The sequence below is a fragment of the Sceloporus occidentalis genome, unplaced genomic scaffold (assembly GCF_023333645.1).
Source record: "Sceloporus occidentalis isolate IW3139 unplaced genomic scaffold, rSceOcc1.0.p SCAF_1, whole genome shotgun sequence".
NCBI lineage: Eukaryota > Metazoa > Chordata > Lepidosauria > Squamata > Phrynosomatidae > Sceloporus > Sceloporus occidentalis.
In genome coordinates this window covers 17,445,089-17,462,675 of record NW_028316981.1, presented here as the reverse complement: position 1 = coordinate 17,462,675, position 17,587 = coordinate 17,445,089, and the positions used below count along the sequence as shown (strand labels likewise).

The window sequence follows — 17,587 nt, the reverse complement described above, 5'->3', positions numbered from 1 at the left end:
GGATAAGTGCAGCTGGGACTCAGGCTGCAGAAGGGTTGCAATAGCCCAGTGGCAGCAGCAGTGATTTGAGTGTGGTAAAATCAGCAAATAATCTGAAACGTGACTGTGTCCAGTCAGGGATCAGTTGCGTTATTTGTAATGTGATAATCTCCAATGTATTTCTTTAAATGAGACAACCGACTGTTTTCCACTTGGCAAATTCAACATCATAAAAAAACAGTGATATATAAGCACAGATCTTAAAACAAACAAACAAATAATTTCCATCCTGACTTGTGTAACAAGACAATTTTTATGAATCTTGCCTTGGCTTTATATCTTATGTAGACATTCAAAACTAAAGCTTGGTACCTTCACATCCTGATTTAGAGAAGGAAATCTTAAAATGAATTCTCATCAGGAGTAACTGACCCCTTAATCCAGATTGCACTCCCCTCCACTTTGGATGGTCTTACTGATTTATATGTTTTGTTTCTTTCAATAAAATAAAAAATTAAGAGTTTGAAATCAATTTTTCTATTTCCTGTGGTATTTCTCATATAGCAATACATTGATCCAGCCCATCACACTTCCTTTTTTTCATAATACCTGTGCAAAGAAGAGACCTATGCTATAATGTCAGCTTGGGTAACACATTCAAATTGGAAGATGTCTGGTTCATTGTAGCTACATGGGACAAAGCAGAAGCACAATAATAAAAAGAATATGCAGAATCAGAACACATCTCAAGCTTTCGTCATCAGATGTTCCTTTGTATTCAAGTCAGGCCTAATTAATATAATGTAGCATTTGGGGATGAAAATGCAACCCAGTAATCCCAGACTGGAGGACAAGATGGAGAAGACCTGCACAGCTACCATGTATTTCCCTTTGGTGCTCAGGTAGGTGGGCGCAAAGGACACCCAAACACTGCAAAACACCAACATGCTGAAGGTGATCAACTTGGCTTCATTGAAGGCCCCTGGCAGCTTCCTGGCAAGGAAAGCCAGAGTGAAGCAGATGGTGGCCAGAAAGCCCATGTAGCCAAGGGCAGTATAAAACATGACCACAGATCCTTCATTACATCGCAGTATGATCTGCCCAGGTTGGGAGTGCATGTCAGTATCTGGGAATGGGGGAGAGCTTGCTAGCCAGATTATACAGATGGCTAGCTGAACACCAGAACAAGAGATTACAATGGAGTTGGCTAAAGTCTTCCCCAGCCATTTCCTCATCCTGCTCCCTGGCTTTGTTGCCATAAATGCCGCCACCACCATGATGGTTTTTGCCAACAAGGAAGAGACAGCAACTGAGAAGATAGTGCTGAAGGCAGTTTGTTGGAGAAGGCAGGTCACCACCTGTGGCTGCCCAATGAATAAAAAGGAGCATAAGAAGGCAAGGAGGAGGGAAACAAGGAGCATGTAGGTGAGGTCACAGTTGTTGGCTTTGACCATGGCAGTTTCTCGATATTTAAGGAAAATTCCAAAGACAAGCCCTGTGTTCAGGGATAGGAATAGAGCAAAGAAAGCTAGGGCAACCCCCAAAGGTTCTTCATAGGATAGGAAGCTGACAGCCTTGGCAACACATTGGTAATGGTTCTTATTGGAATATTGATAATCTGGGCACTCCTTGCAATGGTCAGCATCTGAAAAGAAGAACAGTAGTGGTATTAGTATTGTCTTAATAACTTCTAGGCTGTCATCTTTTACAATAACTAAAAGGGAGATATGAAATGTGGGACCTTTCATATGTTGTTAGACGGCAACTTTCTTACCCATTAGAACCAATGGTCAGGCAGTTTTGTCTAACAACAACTGGAGGGCTACATGTTCTCTAGTCCTGCATCTTTCAGGTTCAGAGACAGAATGCCCTTGGATTCTCACTCTCAAGAACAACAAAAATTATCCTGTCTGACCATCATTCAGTATGATTGGCAGTTGTACATTCTTCTAAATGCATCTGAGGAAATAGACTGAAGTCTACAAAAGCTCACGCTGCCAACATCTTTACTTCCATTGTATGTGCAGCAGACAATGAGTGGGTGATTGAAAGGCTCAAAGTGGGAACAAATGTGGCTTATGCTTAATGTTTACCACCCAAACCCCTTTCTCTCTGGATTCTATGACCTGAAGCAATTTCTTTTCACTTGCTAGCTGTTCCAATAATTAACCAAACACAAAACCAAGAAAGGGTCCAGTTTCAAATCTACTTTGACACAGCTTCCCAGATTTCATGAGTCTGAATTGTTTCTCCACACTTCAAGGGCAGTTCTTCTGGGATCACCTACCTTCCACAGCAGACATTGTTCCTTCTGGACATGGAGCACAGTCATAGCAGCAGACAGGCTCTCCTTCCTTGGCCAACTTGGAATATCCAGGGTGACAGCTTTCAGTACATCTAGAGATGGGCACAGTCTAACCATAAAGAGAGAAGGAGCATCCAGGGAAATGTGTTAAGTGGGGTGTTTTGGGGTGGATACGCTGTATAGAACTAGAATGGGATGTCTGTGGAGAAAGCAGCATCAGGACAGTACTGCTTGAGAGATCACCAAAAGATAACTCAATGGCTTTCAACAATCAAAAGGGCCTAAACTTGTCTGATTCAGTGAAGCACATTTATAACCTCATGAATCTGTTGAACTAACTTTCAGCAGTATTCTGTCCATCTTGTCTGGACTAAACGTCAGTCCTTTATCCATTACTAATCCATTAGTCCATTACAAAGCCCAGGCACAGACTCAGCATGTCCAGAATCTCAGGGAAGCCCTGCAAGCAGAGCCAGAGCTCTCTCCTAAGCTGGGAAGAGCTTCACTTGTACAATGTGTAAAGGCAGATGAAAAGGAAATCTGTTAAAACCCTATGCGGGGTTTCTGTCCAAACAGTCTAACAAACTATATTTTCCTGTAGGAGCCTCCCAAGACTCTGAGATCTGCAGGAGAGCCCCTTCCTTCAGTCCCACCAGCTGTGAAGCTATACATGGTGGGACTAAAAGATATAGTCTCCTCAGTGGTTCTACAAGTCTCTGGAACCCCCTCCCAAGGGATGCTAGAATTCTTGCCTCTTTGATCTCTCCCCATCAGGCTAAGATGTTTGTCAGGCTGCTATTGCTTCATCACAAACATATCCTTAAGGGAATGAAAACCATGACACTGTACATGGATACCACCAAACAGTCAATATAGAAATTCAGTAACACTTTAATTAACTCTAAAAACATTAGTGCTGTGCAGAAGAAAGCCATGGTAAACCACTCCTGAATAGCTTTTATTTTGAAAACCTCATGATGAGACAATTCAAACATAATAATAATAAAATAAAAAATAAATTTTTTATTTCTATCCCGCTTTTTGCCAGGCAATCAAAGCGGCTTACAACAGGTTAAAATACATCCATATATACATAATGCCCCCCTTTAAAACAAGATTAAACAGTGTAAGATTAAAACTACATATTAAAACCGGCTAAGCTAAATAAAATCATCATGGGCAGAGTTCACTAGGTGAGAAGTCTTATTTGTGGCTGAGCATTTTATTCCGGGAAGGAATAAAAAGAAATGAGAGAAAGTGCTAGAAGATGAGATAATGCCATGGATTTCTAAAAACACAAATGAATGGGTCCTAGAGCAAATCAAGCCTCAAATCTCCCTAGATCCTAACTAAAATAAGTCTGTCGTGTTTGGACATATCAAGACACAGTGTGACTCACTGGAAAATACAAAAATGCTTGATAATGTGGAAAGTGATTTTTGGAACAAAAGGAGGAATGGAAACGTTTTGTTATCCTCACCTGATTAAACCACTTGGACCACGCAACAGCATCCTGGTCAATGGTGAATTCGATCTCTGTGGAGGTCTGTCTCTCTATGCTCCCAACTTCCACACTGTCAATGGACTTGTTGGGGGAAACCACCCAGTTTACAATACGAAAGTCAGTTACCAGATCCCCATTCTGATCCAAATAAACTCCATCCATGGAAGTATTATACAACTGGAAGTTTCTCAGGAAAGGGTGAAGCTAAAAGGAAACAGGGGCATATGTGTGTCTTGGAGACAGAAAATCCCATTTTACGTATCACTTGTCCCTATTTGAAGTTCTCATTTCCACTGATCCACCTAGATTCATGGAAGCAGTTTAAATTTCAAAAGGGTTGTCACCAGTACTACTCTACTCAGAAAGATATTGGCAACCAATGCAGCTGTTTCAGAACTGACATACTTTTAATGATATTATAAGTGAATGAGCACTAATATTTAATTGCCACCTCACCTACCAAGTGATCTTTCTAGCCTTAGAGTACATTGTAATCTGTGCCACAGATTCCAACCTGACCTTTCAGGAATGGCAATGAGTTGTGCACTAGTCTTAATTGGAATAATGCACAATTATTGTTTAATTTATCATTTTTAATGTATTTATGTCCCACCTTGTCCCCAATATAGGGACTCAAGGTATCTAAATAATCCATCTAATCAAAGGAAAGTTAGGCACTCATAGCTGTGGAGCATCTGCCACTCCCATTACTTCCAGGATTTTTGTTTTCAGCAGATGCCTCACACAACTTCTATATGAAGGCATCATGGAACTACATCTTCTGCTAAGCCATTGACTCTCTCCACCTACCCATTAGCCAAGTTTTCTCTAGATACTTTAAGCCACCAGGATGGGTGGCTTAAGGTGAAAAGAGTGTGTGTGTGTGTGTGTGTGTGTGTGTGTGTGTGTGTGTGTCATTTCCAAGGATCTTCAGCACATCCCTGAGCTGCACTGACTGAAGTGTATCTATACAGCAGAACATGTAGGTGCCACAAAGTACCTTACCATGGCCTGCTAACTTTATGGCATGAATGGTGGAGTTGAATGCAAATAACATTTTCTAGCAAAATATTCTCTCCAAAAATGTGAACTCTGCCAAACAATTTTCTTCAGTGTTTGACAATGGATTGATGGATGATTCGGGATCAATGAAAGGTGGCAAAAATATATTATTTAGGTATCATCATAAAAAAAAAAAAAACAGCAGTTAACAGGGGCTTCCATCTATATTTGGTTGCAATTGGTCTGGACATCTTCTTCACTGACACTCCAATTCCTCTCTTTGCCATTTCACCACCTCAAGTATTCCAGAAACCACCCTAAGCAACTGGATCAACCACTCGGGCAAATTCCTTCTACCATATCAGGGCTTCATTAACAGAATAGCAGATAACCTGTCAAGAGTAAGTAATTTGAAGACCAATGGGGAAGTAGGTCTGGAAGACAATTCTTTGCTCCCCTCCAACCCAGAACAGATGAATGAGTGCCCTTCAGTGGGACTGCTTATGAAGGCAAAGGAATACCTGCCAGGACTGGACCCTTTGAGGTGCCAGGTACTTTAACTGGGAGGAGTGCATAGCATGCAGGGTCCGTGCCACAGCCTGGATGGCATTGTAAATACTGTAGGTGTCTTGAGAAAGTATTGTCTCAATCACATCCTGAGGCAGATGCATCAAGGTGTCTTTTTCTGTGCATCTTTTCCACATTTTAACAGACAGCATTGGCCTTGAATATGAACAATAAAATGCTGCTTCTCCAAACTGCTCAAGATCAAACAGAAACTGCATAAAATTGTCATACCGTGTCCTTTTGTTTGTTGGGATTGAGAAGGACAAAGAAACATGGATGTGCTGGAGATCCACCAGTTTTTGTAAATGTTTCAGACTGAGGTCCTGCAAAGCTGTTGCTATTAGTACTTTCCCCACAACTAGATTGTTAGCCAGTTCATAAACTCTTAGTACTGATCCTAGTGTAAGCATGGACTGTGTGTCCAATTGACAAACAAGTACACTGACTTTCTTGTCCATAAGATGCAGAAACATTTGCAACATCTTGCTGTCCACTGCAGGAATTCTTATAGAGTAAGCAGCACAAATCCCATTCTTTCTGGCCAGAGAGGTGAAAGTGCTCCTGAACTTTTCCCCAGTGTCATTCTCTGGAGCAAGGAGACCGATCCAAGTCCATCTGAAATGTAGGAGCAGTTTGATAATCCCCAGATATGGAGGCTCTTTCTTTGGGACCAACCGGTGGAGAAAAGGAAACAGACTTTTTCCACTCAGTGCGTAGGTAAGAAAGCTGAAATTAATCTAGTTAAGAAAAGAAGTGATATGTGGTGTTGTTTGCTTTTTAGGTGAATCTCAAATATTTGTAATGTAACTTAGTAATAAGTGAAGAGTGTGAAGATATTCAAATGAGCACCAAAGTTAGAATTGTCCAAACCATTATATTCCACATCACCATGTATGGATGCGAGAGCTGAACAGTGAAGAAAGCAGGTAGGGAAGAAATAAACTCATTTGAGATGTGGTGCTGAAAAAGAGTGCCAAGGAACTGTGGCTAGCCAAAAGACAAACAAATGGGTCCTAGAACAGATCAAGCCAGAACTTCTCTAGAAGCTAAGATGATGAAACTGAGGCAGTCATACTTTGACCACATCAGGCAGAACTTACTGGAAAGGGCAATATTGCTAGAAAAGGTATAGGGGAGTAGAAGAAGAGCAAGACCACATACCAGATGAATGGGCTCAATCAGGAAAACGACGGCCCTAGGACTGGAGGACCTGAGCACAACAGTTGAGGACAGGAGGTCTTAGAGATGTCTCATCCACAGGGTCACCATGAGTTGTGGTTGACTCGAGGTCTGTTAACTACAACAACAAAGTAATAACTAGCTTTAATAACTAACTCCTCTCCTCATTGTTATGACAGGCTGTGGGTTATGAGGCCATAGGCTTAGGATCTTGCTTTATTATTGTTATATATTGTTATTGAAAGCTTTCATGGGTACCTCTTTAGCAAGCTCTTTCAAACCTCTTTAGCATGCTTCAGAGTTCTCCTTTGAAAGTACATTCTCTTTTTCCTTCCACAATCTCTACACCACACAGAGGTGAATTGAATCAAAAAGATAGTATTCCTCTAGGCTGTCCTCACCCGGCCTAGATTACTATGGTTCCTAAAAGCCTCTAGAAAGTTTGCTAATGTTAAAACAGGGATCCAAGTCCGAATGTATTTTATTGTACGATGGACTTAGAATTTTAGAAAGTGATGTGAGTTACAGGCTCTCAAAGGGCTTTAGATAAATAAATCTCAGGAACAGATGGCACACCAGTAGAGCTGTTTTAAACAATAAAAAGATTCCACCTAAACATTCAGAAAAAAATTGTGACAATAAAAGCTGTTCAATGATGGAACAAGCTGCCTTGGAGTGTGTTGGACTCTCCTTCTTTGGATGTTTTCAAACAGAGGCTAGATGGCCATCTGTCAGGAATGCTTTGATTGTGTCTTCCTTGATGGCAGAGTTTTGGAATGAATGGCTCTTGGAGTTTCTTCTATGATTCCTTTGTTTTGTGATTGTATAATAGAGACAAAATCCTACCAAGAAACACAGAAGGCTTGATCTACTCTAGGACCCATTTGTTTGTCTTTTGCCTATCCATGGGATTCTCAGCACTCTTCTACAGCACCACATCTCAAATGAGTTTATTTTCTTTCTATCCTCTTTCTTCACTGTCCAGCACTCACATCCATACGTGGTAATAGGAAATAAAATGGTTTGTATGATTCTAACGTTTGTGCTGAGTTCTATATTTTCGCATTTTAGAATCTTTTCTAGTTCTTTTACAGCTGCCCTCCCCATTCTTAATCTTCTTCTGATTTCTTGGCTGCAGCCCCCATTTCTATCAGTATTTGATCCCAGGTATGAGAACTCTTTCACCACTTCTATTTTTCATTATCTACATTGAATTTGTCAAAATTCCTCATTTTCATTATTTTTATACAGAGGAAAAATCCCAGTCAGTAGTAGAGAAAGGAAACTACATCCTGTTGAAGGAAATCCATACTTCAGAGGAACTTCAGATAATTTTCAAAACATAGTATTAATTTTTAAAAAATACAAGCTAGAGGGCCCCCTCATTAAAATATATACAATATACAGTATATATTATCTGACGTGTAATTTTTATTTGGGGTATTTTAACGTTTTCCTAAAAGGTGCCCATCTGCACAGGAACAGTGATGTCTAGGTGATCATAGAATAATAGAATCTATGAGTTGGAAGGAACCTCATAGGCTTTTGAGTCCGGTACCATCCCCACCCACATTCAATGCAGCAACTCCAGCAAGAGCATTCCCAGAAGGACCTCAGCACCTCTCTAGGTTATTGGTTTCATTGCTGAACCGCTCTTACTGTTAAGAAGTCTCAAACTTGCAATCTGGCCTTACCTTCTGGGGAAGGAGAAAAAAAACCTGCAGCCGCCTCTCTGTGACAGCCTTTCAGATATTTGAACAGTGCAATCATATCACCTCAGTCTCCTTTTCAATAGCCTAAACATGTCCAACTCCCTCAACCCTTCCCCATGTGTTTTATTCTTCATGCTGCTTGTCATCCTTGCCACATGTTTCTGAACCTACTCCAACTGGAAAATAGTAGTCAAGGATCAGATGACTCATTTGTTTGCCCCCCTCTCTTTTCCCATGAACGCTATAGTCCTAAAGTAATATAAGGCTGTTGTATTTTGGCACTGTAACTCTACAAAGAAGGCAGGGGAAAGAAAGTAACATTCAGTATGATTAAATTATAGCAGGGAGAATGGAGACTGTGGATACAGACGAGTGACATTTACCTGGATTGTATTGGACATTCATAGGAAAGCAATGGAAAAAGAAAACACACACACACACACACTGCAGTGAAATTAAAGGTATTGGATACTACAGGAAAATCACAGAAAACACACCAGAAGAGGGAAATGTCACATGGATTTCAGGGGGAAATAGCAATAAGTACAGCTACAATGCCCATCATATCTTGGGACTTTTGGCAAATCTGGATTTGCCTTACATCTTCATACAGAAGTACCTTTTCTCATCGTCGTTATTGTTGCTGCTATTATTATTATTATTATTATTATTATCATCATTCTCCCAGAGAGAGAGGATTTAAGCACTTTCTGCTTCTAGAGTAAGAATAATCCAGCTAGGCCTGCATTTGGAGTGTACCTTGAGTAAGTGCTGGAGGAAGGATGCCATTTGCAATTGGTTTTGCTGTTCAATTTGCAAAACGCCTTTGGCCCATTGTTCAGTGATCACTTCTGAACTTCTCTATGTAGACAGTGCAAAGTGATTCAGCCTATATTCTCTCCCTCTATTCATACCTGTGGGGTTTTGTGGATGCCCAACACAGAGGCAATCTGAGTAGAGATTTCAGAGTCAGCCCCTTCAAGAACTGCCAAAAGGTTATTCTGCCTTCCACAGCTGTAGTTTGGAATGTTCTCCTGCCCAAAAGACAGCAAGTCGATCATGGCTTCATAAGTCATCCTTTCATTGAAATAGTTCTCATAGATGTTGTAGCCCAGAGTGATGTTGGGCAAAAGCCTTGGGTCCTGGTTGATCTCATGAATAGCAAATAAGAAGGGCAGGATCTTCCAGTAGTGCAGACTCTCAATACTACAGGAAAATAGAAATAGTCAGATATTCACCATCTGATTAATAAAACACACATGCTATTTCTTTCTTGTTTATAATAATAGGATTCTTGGGATTTTACAGTGAAGGCTATTGAACTGTTGCCAAAGGGAGCCTTCTGCCTAAAGCAAATAGTAGCATTGGGGAGCAAGTTTCCTTGGGTCCACGGCAAGGAAGGTCCTCAATTCCAGATCTAGTTATCCCAAGCCTTTTTGGCCTCCTGCACTCCTATCCTGCCAGACATCTGCTAACAAAAGCAAAAGGAGATATTTTATTCTACCTTTACTTAATGCTTCACCTTCATATCTAAAGCACCTAAACTGAATCCCTAGATTATCTATTGTGCAGTAGATGGGAGACTCCTTGTGCCAAAAAGGAGAAAGGAGGGGAAAAGAAAAAGGAATGTAAAAGCACAATTAAGGCTGCTTTTTTATTTTAGCATGAGTTTTTATGGACAGAAAATTTTAATATTAAATATTTAATATTAATGCCTCAGGTTGTATGATGTATTTACTCACTTGTAGGAGTGGGACCGAATGTGATAGGATCCAAAAAGTTGCAAATCTTGCCACTTGCCTTATGTTTACAAAGGGCTGAGAAAGGTGATGCAGCCCTTCCAGATCTTTACAGTGATAAGTTAGTGTTGGGGTGTGAAAACAAGATATCTGCTTTCACGCATCAGCACTATGTGCAGGAATATGCAATCATAAGGGAGGAAAAGAAAAAGAAGGCTTTTGTTGGGATACATGAGAAATTAATTTTTCAAGAATTTATGGATTCATTTCCATTCTCCAAAGCACAATGCATGGATGGAGGATGGTGGAAATAAATCATGAGTGGCATTTTTCAGCATCATTCTGGTAAGGCCTTCAGTTTAGATGACAACTTATCATCTCTTTGATGGTCAATTTTTAAATGTAAATGTAGGAGATTTTTTTGGCACCTTATTAACAATGAACTAAATAAATTAATTTCTTTCTATTAGCTTTTCCATCTTAACAAAAAGGAATAGTTGAAGAGCATGAAATCAATCCATAATTACTTACCATAAAAACCGCGTACTAGGTGGCTGATCGAAAACAAATGAGTAAAACATAATATGTGTTGTAGATGTGATCCCACTAACTATATAATCTCCTGGACTGTAGTAATTAAGTGGGGTTATTCTATCTGTCATTTGTTTCAAGGAGCATTTTCTCTTCATCTGCTCACAGAGATCACAGTGTGGCAGCATCAGCACTAACAGCATGCGGGACAATATCATGCGGGACATGACTAATGTGGCTCTCACCTACTCTCTCTCTCACACACACACACAATCTCCCTGCACATGCAGATATACATACAGAACAATGCAGAAATATACTTTGGGCCTAGTCTTAGCACAGTTATTAGATGCCAAATCTTTTCCCGAAGAGAGGACTGCAGTGACTGACTTTACTAATAAAGACAGAATCCAACCCAAGTCTCACACCTGAAGGGGGCAATATTACTAAGCCTCATGTTGGCAGAGTCCCTGCCTTCCCTCAGTCTCAGCCCCTGGGTCTCAAGGTTGCAGGAGGTATTTATAACTTGTCAGATGCCACATAGGCAACAGTACCAAGTGTTGTTCTTGATGTTAGGTTTCTCATAACAACTTTAAAGATAAACTTGGAGAGGAAAAGATTCCTTGTGTTTTTGTGGGAAGTAGAATAAATCACCATGATTCTGATAATTACCAGGGGAGAAAAATTACTCTTACAACACCACTAGCTTTCTATGTGTTTCCGTATGCAGGTGCGCATCTAAGAAAAACATGTTTACACCACTCTGTGATGGAGCTCTGTTTCTTGGGTCTGAAATAGGGGAGTTCAGGGAAAGTTTATCTGAGTTTTAGCCAAGAAAGAAACTCAGGATATGCTCAAGTTTATGAATTGTTTGCAAAGGTTGTTTGCAATACTTCAAGTGAAGGCACAGGCCTCTATTTTCTTTTGCTCACTAAAGATGCTCCACATTGACTCCTTCAGAGAGACCATGCCTCATCTCAGCTAGCCATTGAAACACATACAATCTTCTGCTATCTTCTTGGTCGGAAGAGAGGACATCAGGGTAGTCGGGGTCAGTATGGCCTGTGCTTATGGTAAGACCTCCATACACAACTGTGGAGACTGTTGAATTCAGTATTACATTATGGCAGAAAGACTCAAGAGATTTTCAAGAGTTGTGGGGAAGTGTTTAAGTCATCTCTCCCCATCTTGCTCATGATGTGTGGACAAAGAGGTTGGGACCCCAGGAATGTTAGTAATGTGGGTCAGGTTCAAGACGTTAGAGAAATCATTATGAATGTTGCCTAATGGCAGGTACAATGTTGCAAAACAATGAAAATAAAAATATATTGTATTCAAACAATGAAACTACCACTACCACTGCCCTTTGAAACAATCATCTTCTGACTACCTTGCAAGCAATGGTCAGATAACATCCAGTTATTTGTAATGGTCAAATAACATCCAATCCAACCCCTTCTGCCATACAGAAGCTCAAAGTTTTTTCTAGAGATAAAGTCTATTCAACAACACTACTACAACTCCCATCAATATAGTTGATTTCAGACATTCTCTCCTCCATTAGGTCAGAGGCAGAACATTGCCCTCCTCCGAGGCTGAGAGAGTGCTCCAGGGTCACCCATATTATAAATCCCAGGCCCACCTCTGACCAGGTGAGAGTTGATATTTTGAGCTGCATCTCTGGCTAGATCTATGGACACAAGATTATGGGAGATGCAGTAAAAAAGAGGGAATCCATCAAAAGAAACTACACTCATCCTTCCATATTTGCGGCTTTGATATTTGCGGATTTGATTATTCACGGATTTGATTAATATATTCTCTCTAGGAATATCAGTGCAACTCTATGGTTAACTTTAACTAAAATTTCCATCGAAAGACCTAGAGATTCATAGAGAGAATTCTTTACTAGACATTTGTAGCTTCTCCAGGGCAGTTCTAAGGTCAGTGTCAGTTGTACTGGAGGACCAAGAGATTCCTAGAGAGGTGTCCTTCAGGTAAAAACATGAGTTATTTTGTTATTTGCGGTTTGTCCATATTCATGGGGGTCTTGTGCCCCTAACCCTTGTGAATATGGAGGGACAAGTGTATTATAAATACCTCCTGCAACTGAGATTCCAAGGCTGAGACTGAGGGAAGGCAGGGACTCTGCCAGTGTGAAGCTTAGTAATATTGCTCCCTTTAGGTCTGAGGCCCAGACTGGACTCTGTCTTTATTAGTAAAGTCACTCATTGCAGTCCTCTTCTTAGGAGAGGGTCTGGCATCTACTAAGTATGCTCTCAGACTAGACCCAAAGTGTACTTGTTTGTATGTATGTGTGTATGTCTGCCTGTGCAGGGGGATTTTGAGAGAGAGAGAGAGAGAGAGGGAGAGAAAGAGTAGGAGACTGGGTACAATAGGCATCTCCAGCGTGATATTGTGGCTGCTGCTAGTGCTTATGCTGCCACACTGTGGTCTCTGTGAGCAGCTGAAGAGAAAATGCCCCCTGAAACAAATGAACGATTTGTACAACCCATTCAGTTTACTATAGACCAGGAGATTATGTGATTAGTGGAATCGTGTCTACAACATTTACTGTCTTTCACCCACAAGTTTTCTTTCAGCCTCCCTCTTCTCTTTTTTTTTTTTTTTTTTTTTTTTTTGGTAAGTAATTATTGATTTCTGCTCCCCAGATGACTTTTTTTTTTTTGCAAAGATAAGAAAGTTTGTATGAAAGGATTAAGGCAATTACTTAATCAGCCAAAAAGTTTCATGCATACATTTACCTTTTAAAATTTACATTAAGTAGATGACATATTGCTATCTGAATTGAAGGTCTTACCAGAAAGATGGTGAAAAATGATAGCCGTGATTTGACTCTGTCACCCTCCATCCATACTTTGTGCTTCAAAGAGAGGGAAAGGACTGTATACATTTTTAAAAACTTAGGCCCCATTCAGACTGGCATCAAAAATCTGGAAGGAACTGGGCTGATTCAGATGCCCCTCCCCCAAATCTCTCCGTTAGCAAGTGCCCACTAACGATTGAGGGGCATTTTAACCCGCATGCCTTATTGGGTTTAACTTGAGGGCGCCTGCTGTCAATCAAGCAATCGTCATAGGTGACATTTGCAGGAGCATCGGAAGTGTCCTCCCCCTCCTTTTTTTTAAAGAGCCATGCACAAGATGCCCCAAAGTGCGCACCTTTTGTCAAATAAACCTCTTTGTGTGTGTGTGTGGGGGTGCAGGTTATGATCTCCCCCGGCCCCATTTTCAACCCCAAAATGCAAGTTAATGCATCCAGTATCCCCCATTCCTTGCCACCCCAGAATGCCTCATACACAGGTAATAATAATAATAATAATAATAATATCAATAATATTAATTCCTCACCTCAGAATGCCAGAAAAGGATGCTTTTTTTGGCTCTCCCTAGACTACCCTTGAATTCCTAGCAAAAGCTGTATCAATTTGTCAGTTTACATAATTGGAAAGAGAAGCATTACATTCAGTTGGTAACATTCATCCAGCAGTCATTCCAAAGGAAGTAATAGCCTGCCCTAGCAAAAGCTGTATCAATTTGCCAAGTTGCAACATTACATTCAGTTTGTAACATTCATTCGCAATCCAGCTGTCATTCCAAAGGAAAGACTATGTGCATAGAATAGACAGAGAAAAATAATTTAAAAAGAATACACATCAAAGGGAAAAGGTCCCTGATGGATAAGAGAGGCTGGTCTTGCTCTGCCCCCCTCACCTGCCCTGAAATGACCCTTGCTCCTGCTCACCATCTATCTATATATCTATATATATATCTATTGCCAAGAACATGCACATTTTTTGCCAAAAATAATTTTAAAAAAACACACATCAAAGGGAAATTATCAGAAATAGAAGAGGCTGCTTCTGCTGCAGCTGGATTTCCCTACATGCCCCAGCGTAGCCTCGTAAGCCAATTCCCCCTGGAAAGCCTCCTCCTACTCCTCCTCCTTCCTTCAGACCCTCTCCTTCCTCGAGGATGCCCATTGAGTTATGTAGATGTAAAGAGCTTTGTGATTATCAGATGGAAATGTATAGAGGCTTAGATATCTGCCCCTTTCCTTTGGGTCAGTCTGCTAGTCACTAGACTACTGACACCTATTCACTGCAGCAAATAAAACTATAGCTTCTCCTCTTGTTTGTGCCAAAGTTTGGTTTATTCATACCAGGGCTAGTATGAATAAAGAACTCCCATTTTTTGTGGATTACACAGTGGTTACTCTCCATGACCGACTCCCCAGAGACTTGGCTGAAGTTCCGACAAGTGTCCATTGCCTTCTTGGAAGGCTCTTTACCAGATGAGCAGGTGATGAAATGCATGTATCACAATAGGTGTACTCAAAGTATGACCTATCATAACATTGGATACGGCACGACTTTTTCTTCTTCTTCTTTTTTTACCAAAAGTCAACAAAACTTTCCTGACAAGTAAAAAAGATATACACTACTGAGCTCCTCAAACATGTTTTCCTTGGCTGCACATCTCCACCTGGAATAATTAATTACTAATCTGCTTCTTATGTCACAGGAGTGATTTTTGCTGCCTGGGAATTATCAAAATGATCATGATTTATTCTAATTCTTAGTTGTAGGTTGGTTGGTTAGTTACAGATTTGGTGCTGTTGTTATTGGTTATTATATTAGTTTCAAAGGTGAGCTTTGGACCAAAAAAAGAAGATGTTTTTCCAAATATCACCTTTAAAACTCATGTTAGCAACCTCAAAACAAGAGCAACACTTGGTAATTCTGCATCTATGGAATCTGACAATTTAGAGAGTGTATATGCCTCCTGTCCTATTGAGAGGTCAGAGCTGAGGACGGCTAAATGAAGACAGGGTGATCTTTCTGTATGAGGCTGAACAGTGATCCCTCCCTTCACATCTGAGGCTAGGACTGGACTTTACTTATTTTAGTACAGTCGCTGGTTGCAACCTTGATCTTCTGAAAGGGTTCAGCATCTAATGATTCAGCTCTGAGACTTGATCCAAAGTATTTGTGTGTGTGCTGGTGAAAGAGAGAGAGAAGGTGAATGGGGAACCTTAAATGGGTAAGAGTCTCCAGCATGATATGGTGGATGCTGCTAATGTTCATGGTGCCACACGGAGATGTCTATGGGAGGCTGAAGAGAAAATGCCCAGTGAAATGGATAGCTGATAAAACAACCCCACTTAATTATTACAGGCCTGGAGGCTACATGATCGGTGGGATCACAGCTACAACAGATATTATCCTTCGTCCATATGTTTTCTTCCAATCTCCTCACACAAATTTTATTAGGTAAGAAATTGTGAGTCTGATTTCATACTCTTCAGTTGTTCTTTTTGTGGCTGAGAGAGGCTATTATTTTCCTGGGGAAAGAACTGCTAAGGTGCTGAAGGTGGGGCACTGCCTGCCACTTCAAGCACTGCAGCTGTGAAGCTGACTGCTTCAAGGAGAGTTGGAATCAGGATCTGGCATCCTTGAACAGCTGCCAGTCTCCCACCATCTGGGCCATACCTCCTGCTCATGTGCATCCCTTATTGTTATAACACATCAAGCAGTGAGTTTGGCAGCTTGATCTAGATTCTCTTGTACTTCTTCCAAGCTGATGCCTTCAGTACGCTTCTGATAACTCCCTCAATCCTCCCAGTATACTCAATGATTTCAGCCAGTTAATTTCACCCAGCCTTACCAAATACGCTGGGCTGTTATGACAATAAGAACATGGCCTGGGTGAAGTTTTTTAAAATTTAAAGTTTAATATATTAAGTTTTTATTGGGGGGAGGGGGGAGGTTAGGTTTTTTCAAACCACCGGATTTGTAGTATGTTAAAAACAAACAAGGTTGAATTGAGGGAAGAAGTCCCACAGTTGCTGAATAAGACATCTATATAGTTTACAGCCTAGTTTCATAGCTTTCTAAAGATGAACAAGGTTTATTTGGCACAAGGGTGTTTTTTTTTTGGCACAGACTGTTTTCTCTGCTGATAATTTCATTATCCATCCTTCTTTGCACAAAAACATACAGCTTATAGCTTATTGTTACTGCAGAGAAAACTAGTTCTTCCTCCCCTGAAGTTTACTGTTGGGGTTCAGAGGCAAAACTGTATGACAGCACCTTCTCAGAAAGGATTCTCCATGCAAACCATGGGATTTTTGCTGTTAGCAGACAAATGCCAATATGTCTTTTCACAAGGAAAAGGTCCCATCTTCTACATACCAAAGAATGCTGGGATTCACTTCTGATGTTTTAGTCTCAGGACATGAGTTTGAATTTCATATCAAACTAAAGATGATATGAAGAAAAGATATTGTCGTTGTTTTGTTTTTTGGAATTTAAAATTCATAGACATAAAAGAGAAACAGATGCTGGGCATAGTGGGGACTGAAGGAGTGTGATTAGGCTCAAAGCTTCTAGCCAGTAGGTTGGGGAACTTTATTCTATTCTCTCTGTGTCATTGCCCAAACCAAAGGTGCCTCTTGGTACTGCAATCTGCACCAAAGTACTTTTTTTTTTTATTAAATGCTATTAGTTAAGGAACTAATTAGTTCATAATCAGAGGAGTAGATCTCTCCTAGCCGTGTCATCCTGCTGGGGTAAATGAATCCTTCAAGGCATACTGGGAGAAAATAGAAAACAAGTATAAGACACCAGTATGGAAATATCATACCAATATGAATAGAAAACTGTATGTGTGTTTCCCTTCTCCTCCTATAAGTCTATGAGAGTATAGCTAATGATCCTGGATAGTGTCAGTTTGACAAAGAAGGAGGGATTGGAATGCTGCCCATGGCTGATAGTGTGTGAAATATAAGGCCTAATGGAAGATTAATGGAAGATTATTGCTACCGAAACCAACATTGTTTGATACCATCCCCTCTCCTCTAGAGGAAGATTCATTTCTTCTGCTAATCTGACCAAATTTTTAACGTATTCCTACTGGATAGTTTTAAATTTTTGGATGTTTAATCTCTTTTTATGGGTTGATCACTGTTTTTATGATTGGGGGGAGGGTTGGGATTTGGGGTTTTTAAATTGTAACATTTAATTGTTTGATGTTTTATTTATACTGTT

General features: G+C 40.4%; 1 protein-coding gene across 1 annotated transcript; it reads right to left on the bottom strand.

Moving 5' to 3' along the window:
* Window positions 1–725: 725 nt before the first annotated feature.
* On the bottom strand, window positions 726–10,975 carry LOC149320991 (vomeronasal type-2 receptor 26-like). The gene is made up of 7 exons (XM_089488726.1): window positions 10,947–10,975; window positions 9,163–9,454; window positions 5,589–6,094; window positions 5,312–5,483; window positions 3,765–3,992; window positions 2,267–2,393; window positions 726–1,624 (listed from the first exon to the last, which is right to left on the bottom strand). The coding sequence occupies exons 1-7, from the start codon at window positions 10,973–10,975 to the stop codon at window positions 726–728; spliced, it is 2,253 nt and encodes a 750-aa protein (XP_089344852.1).
* Window positions 10,976–17,587: the final 6,612 nt, after the last annotated feature.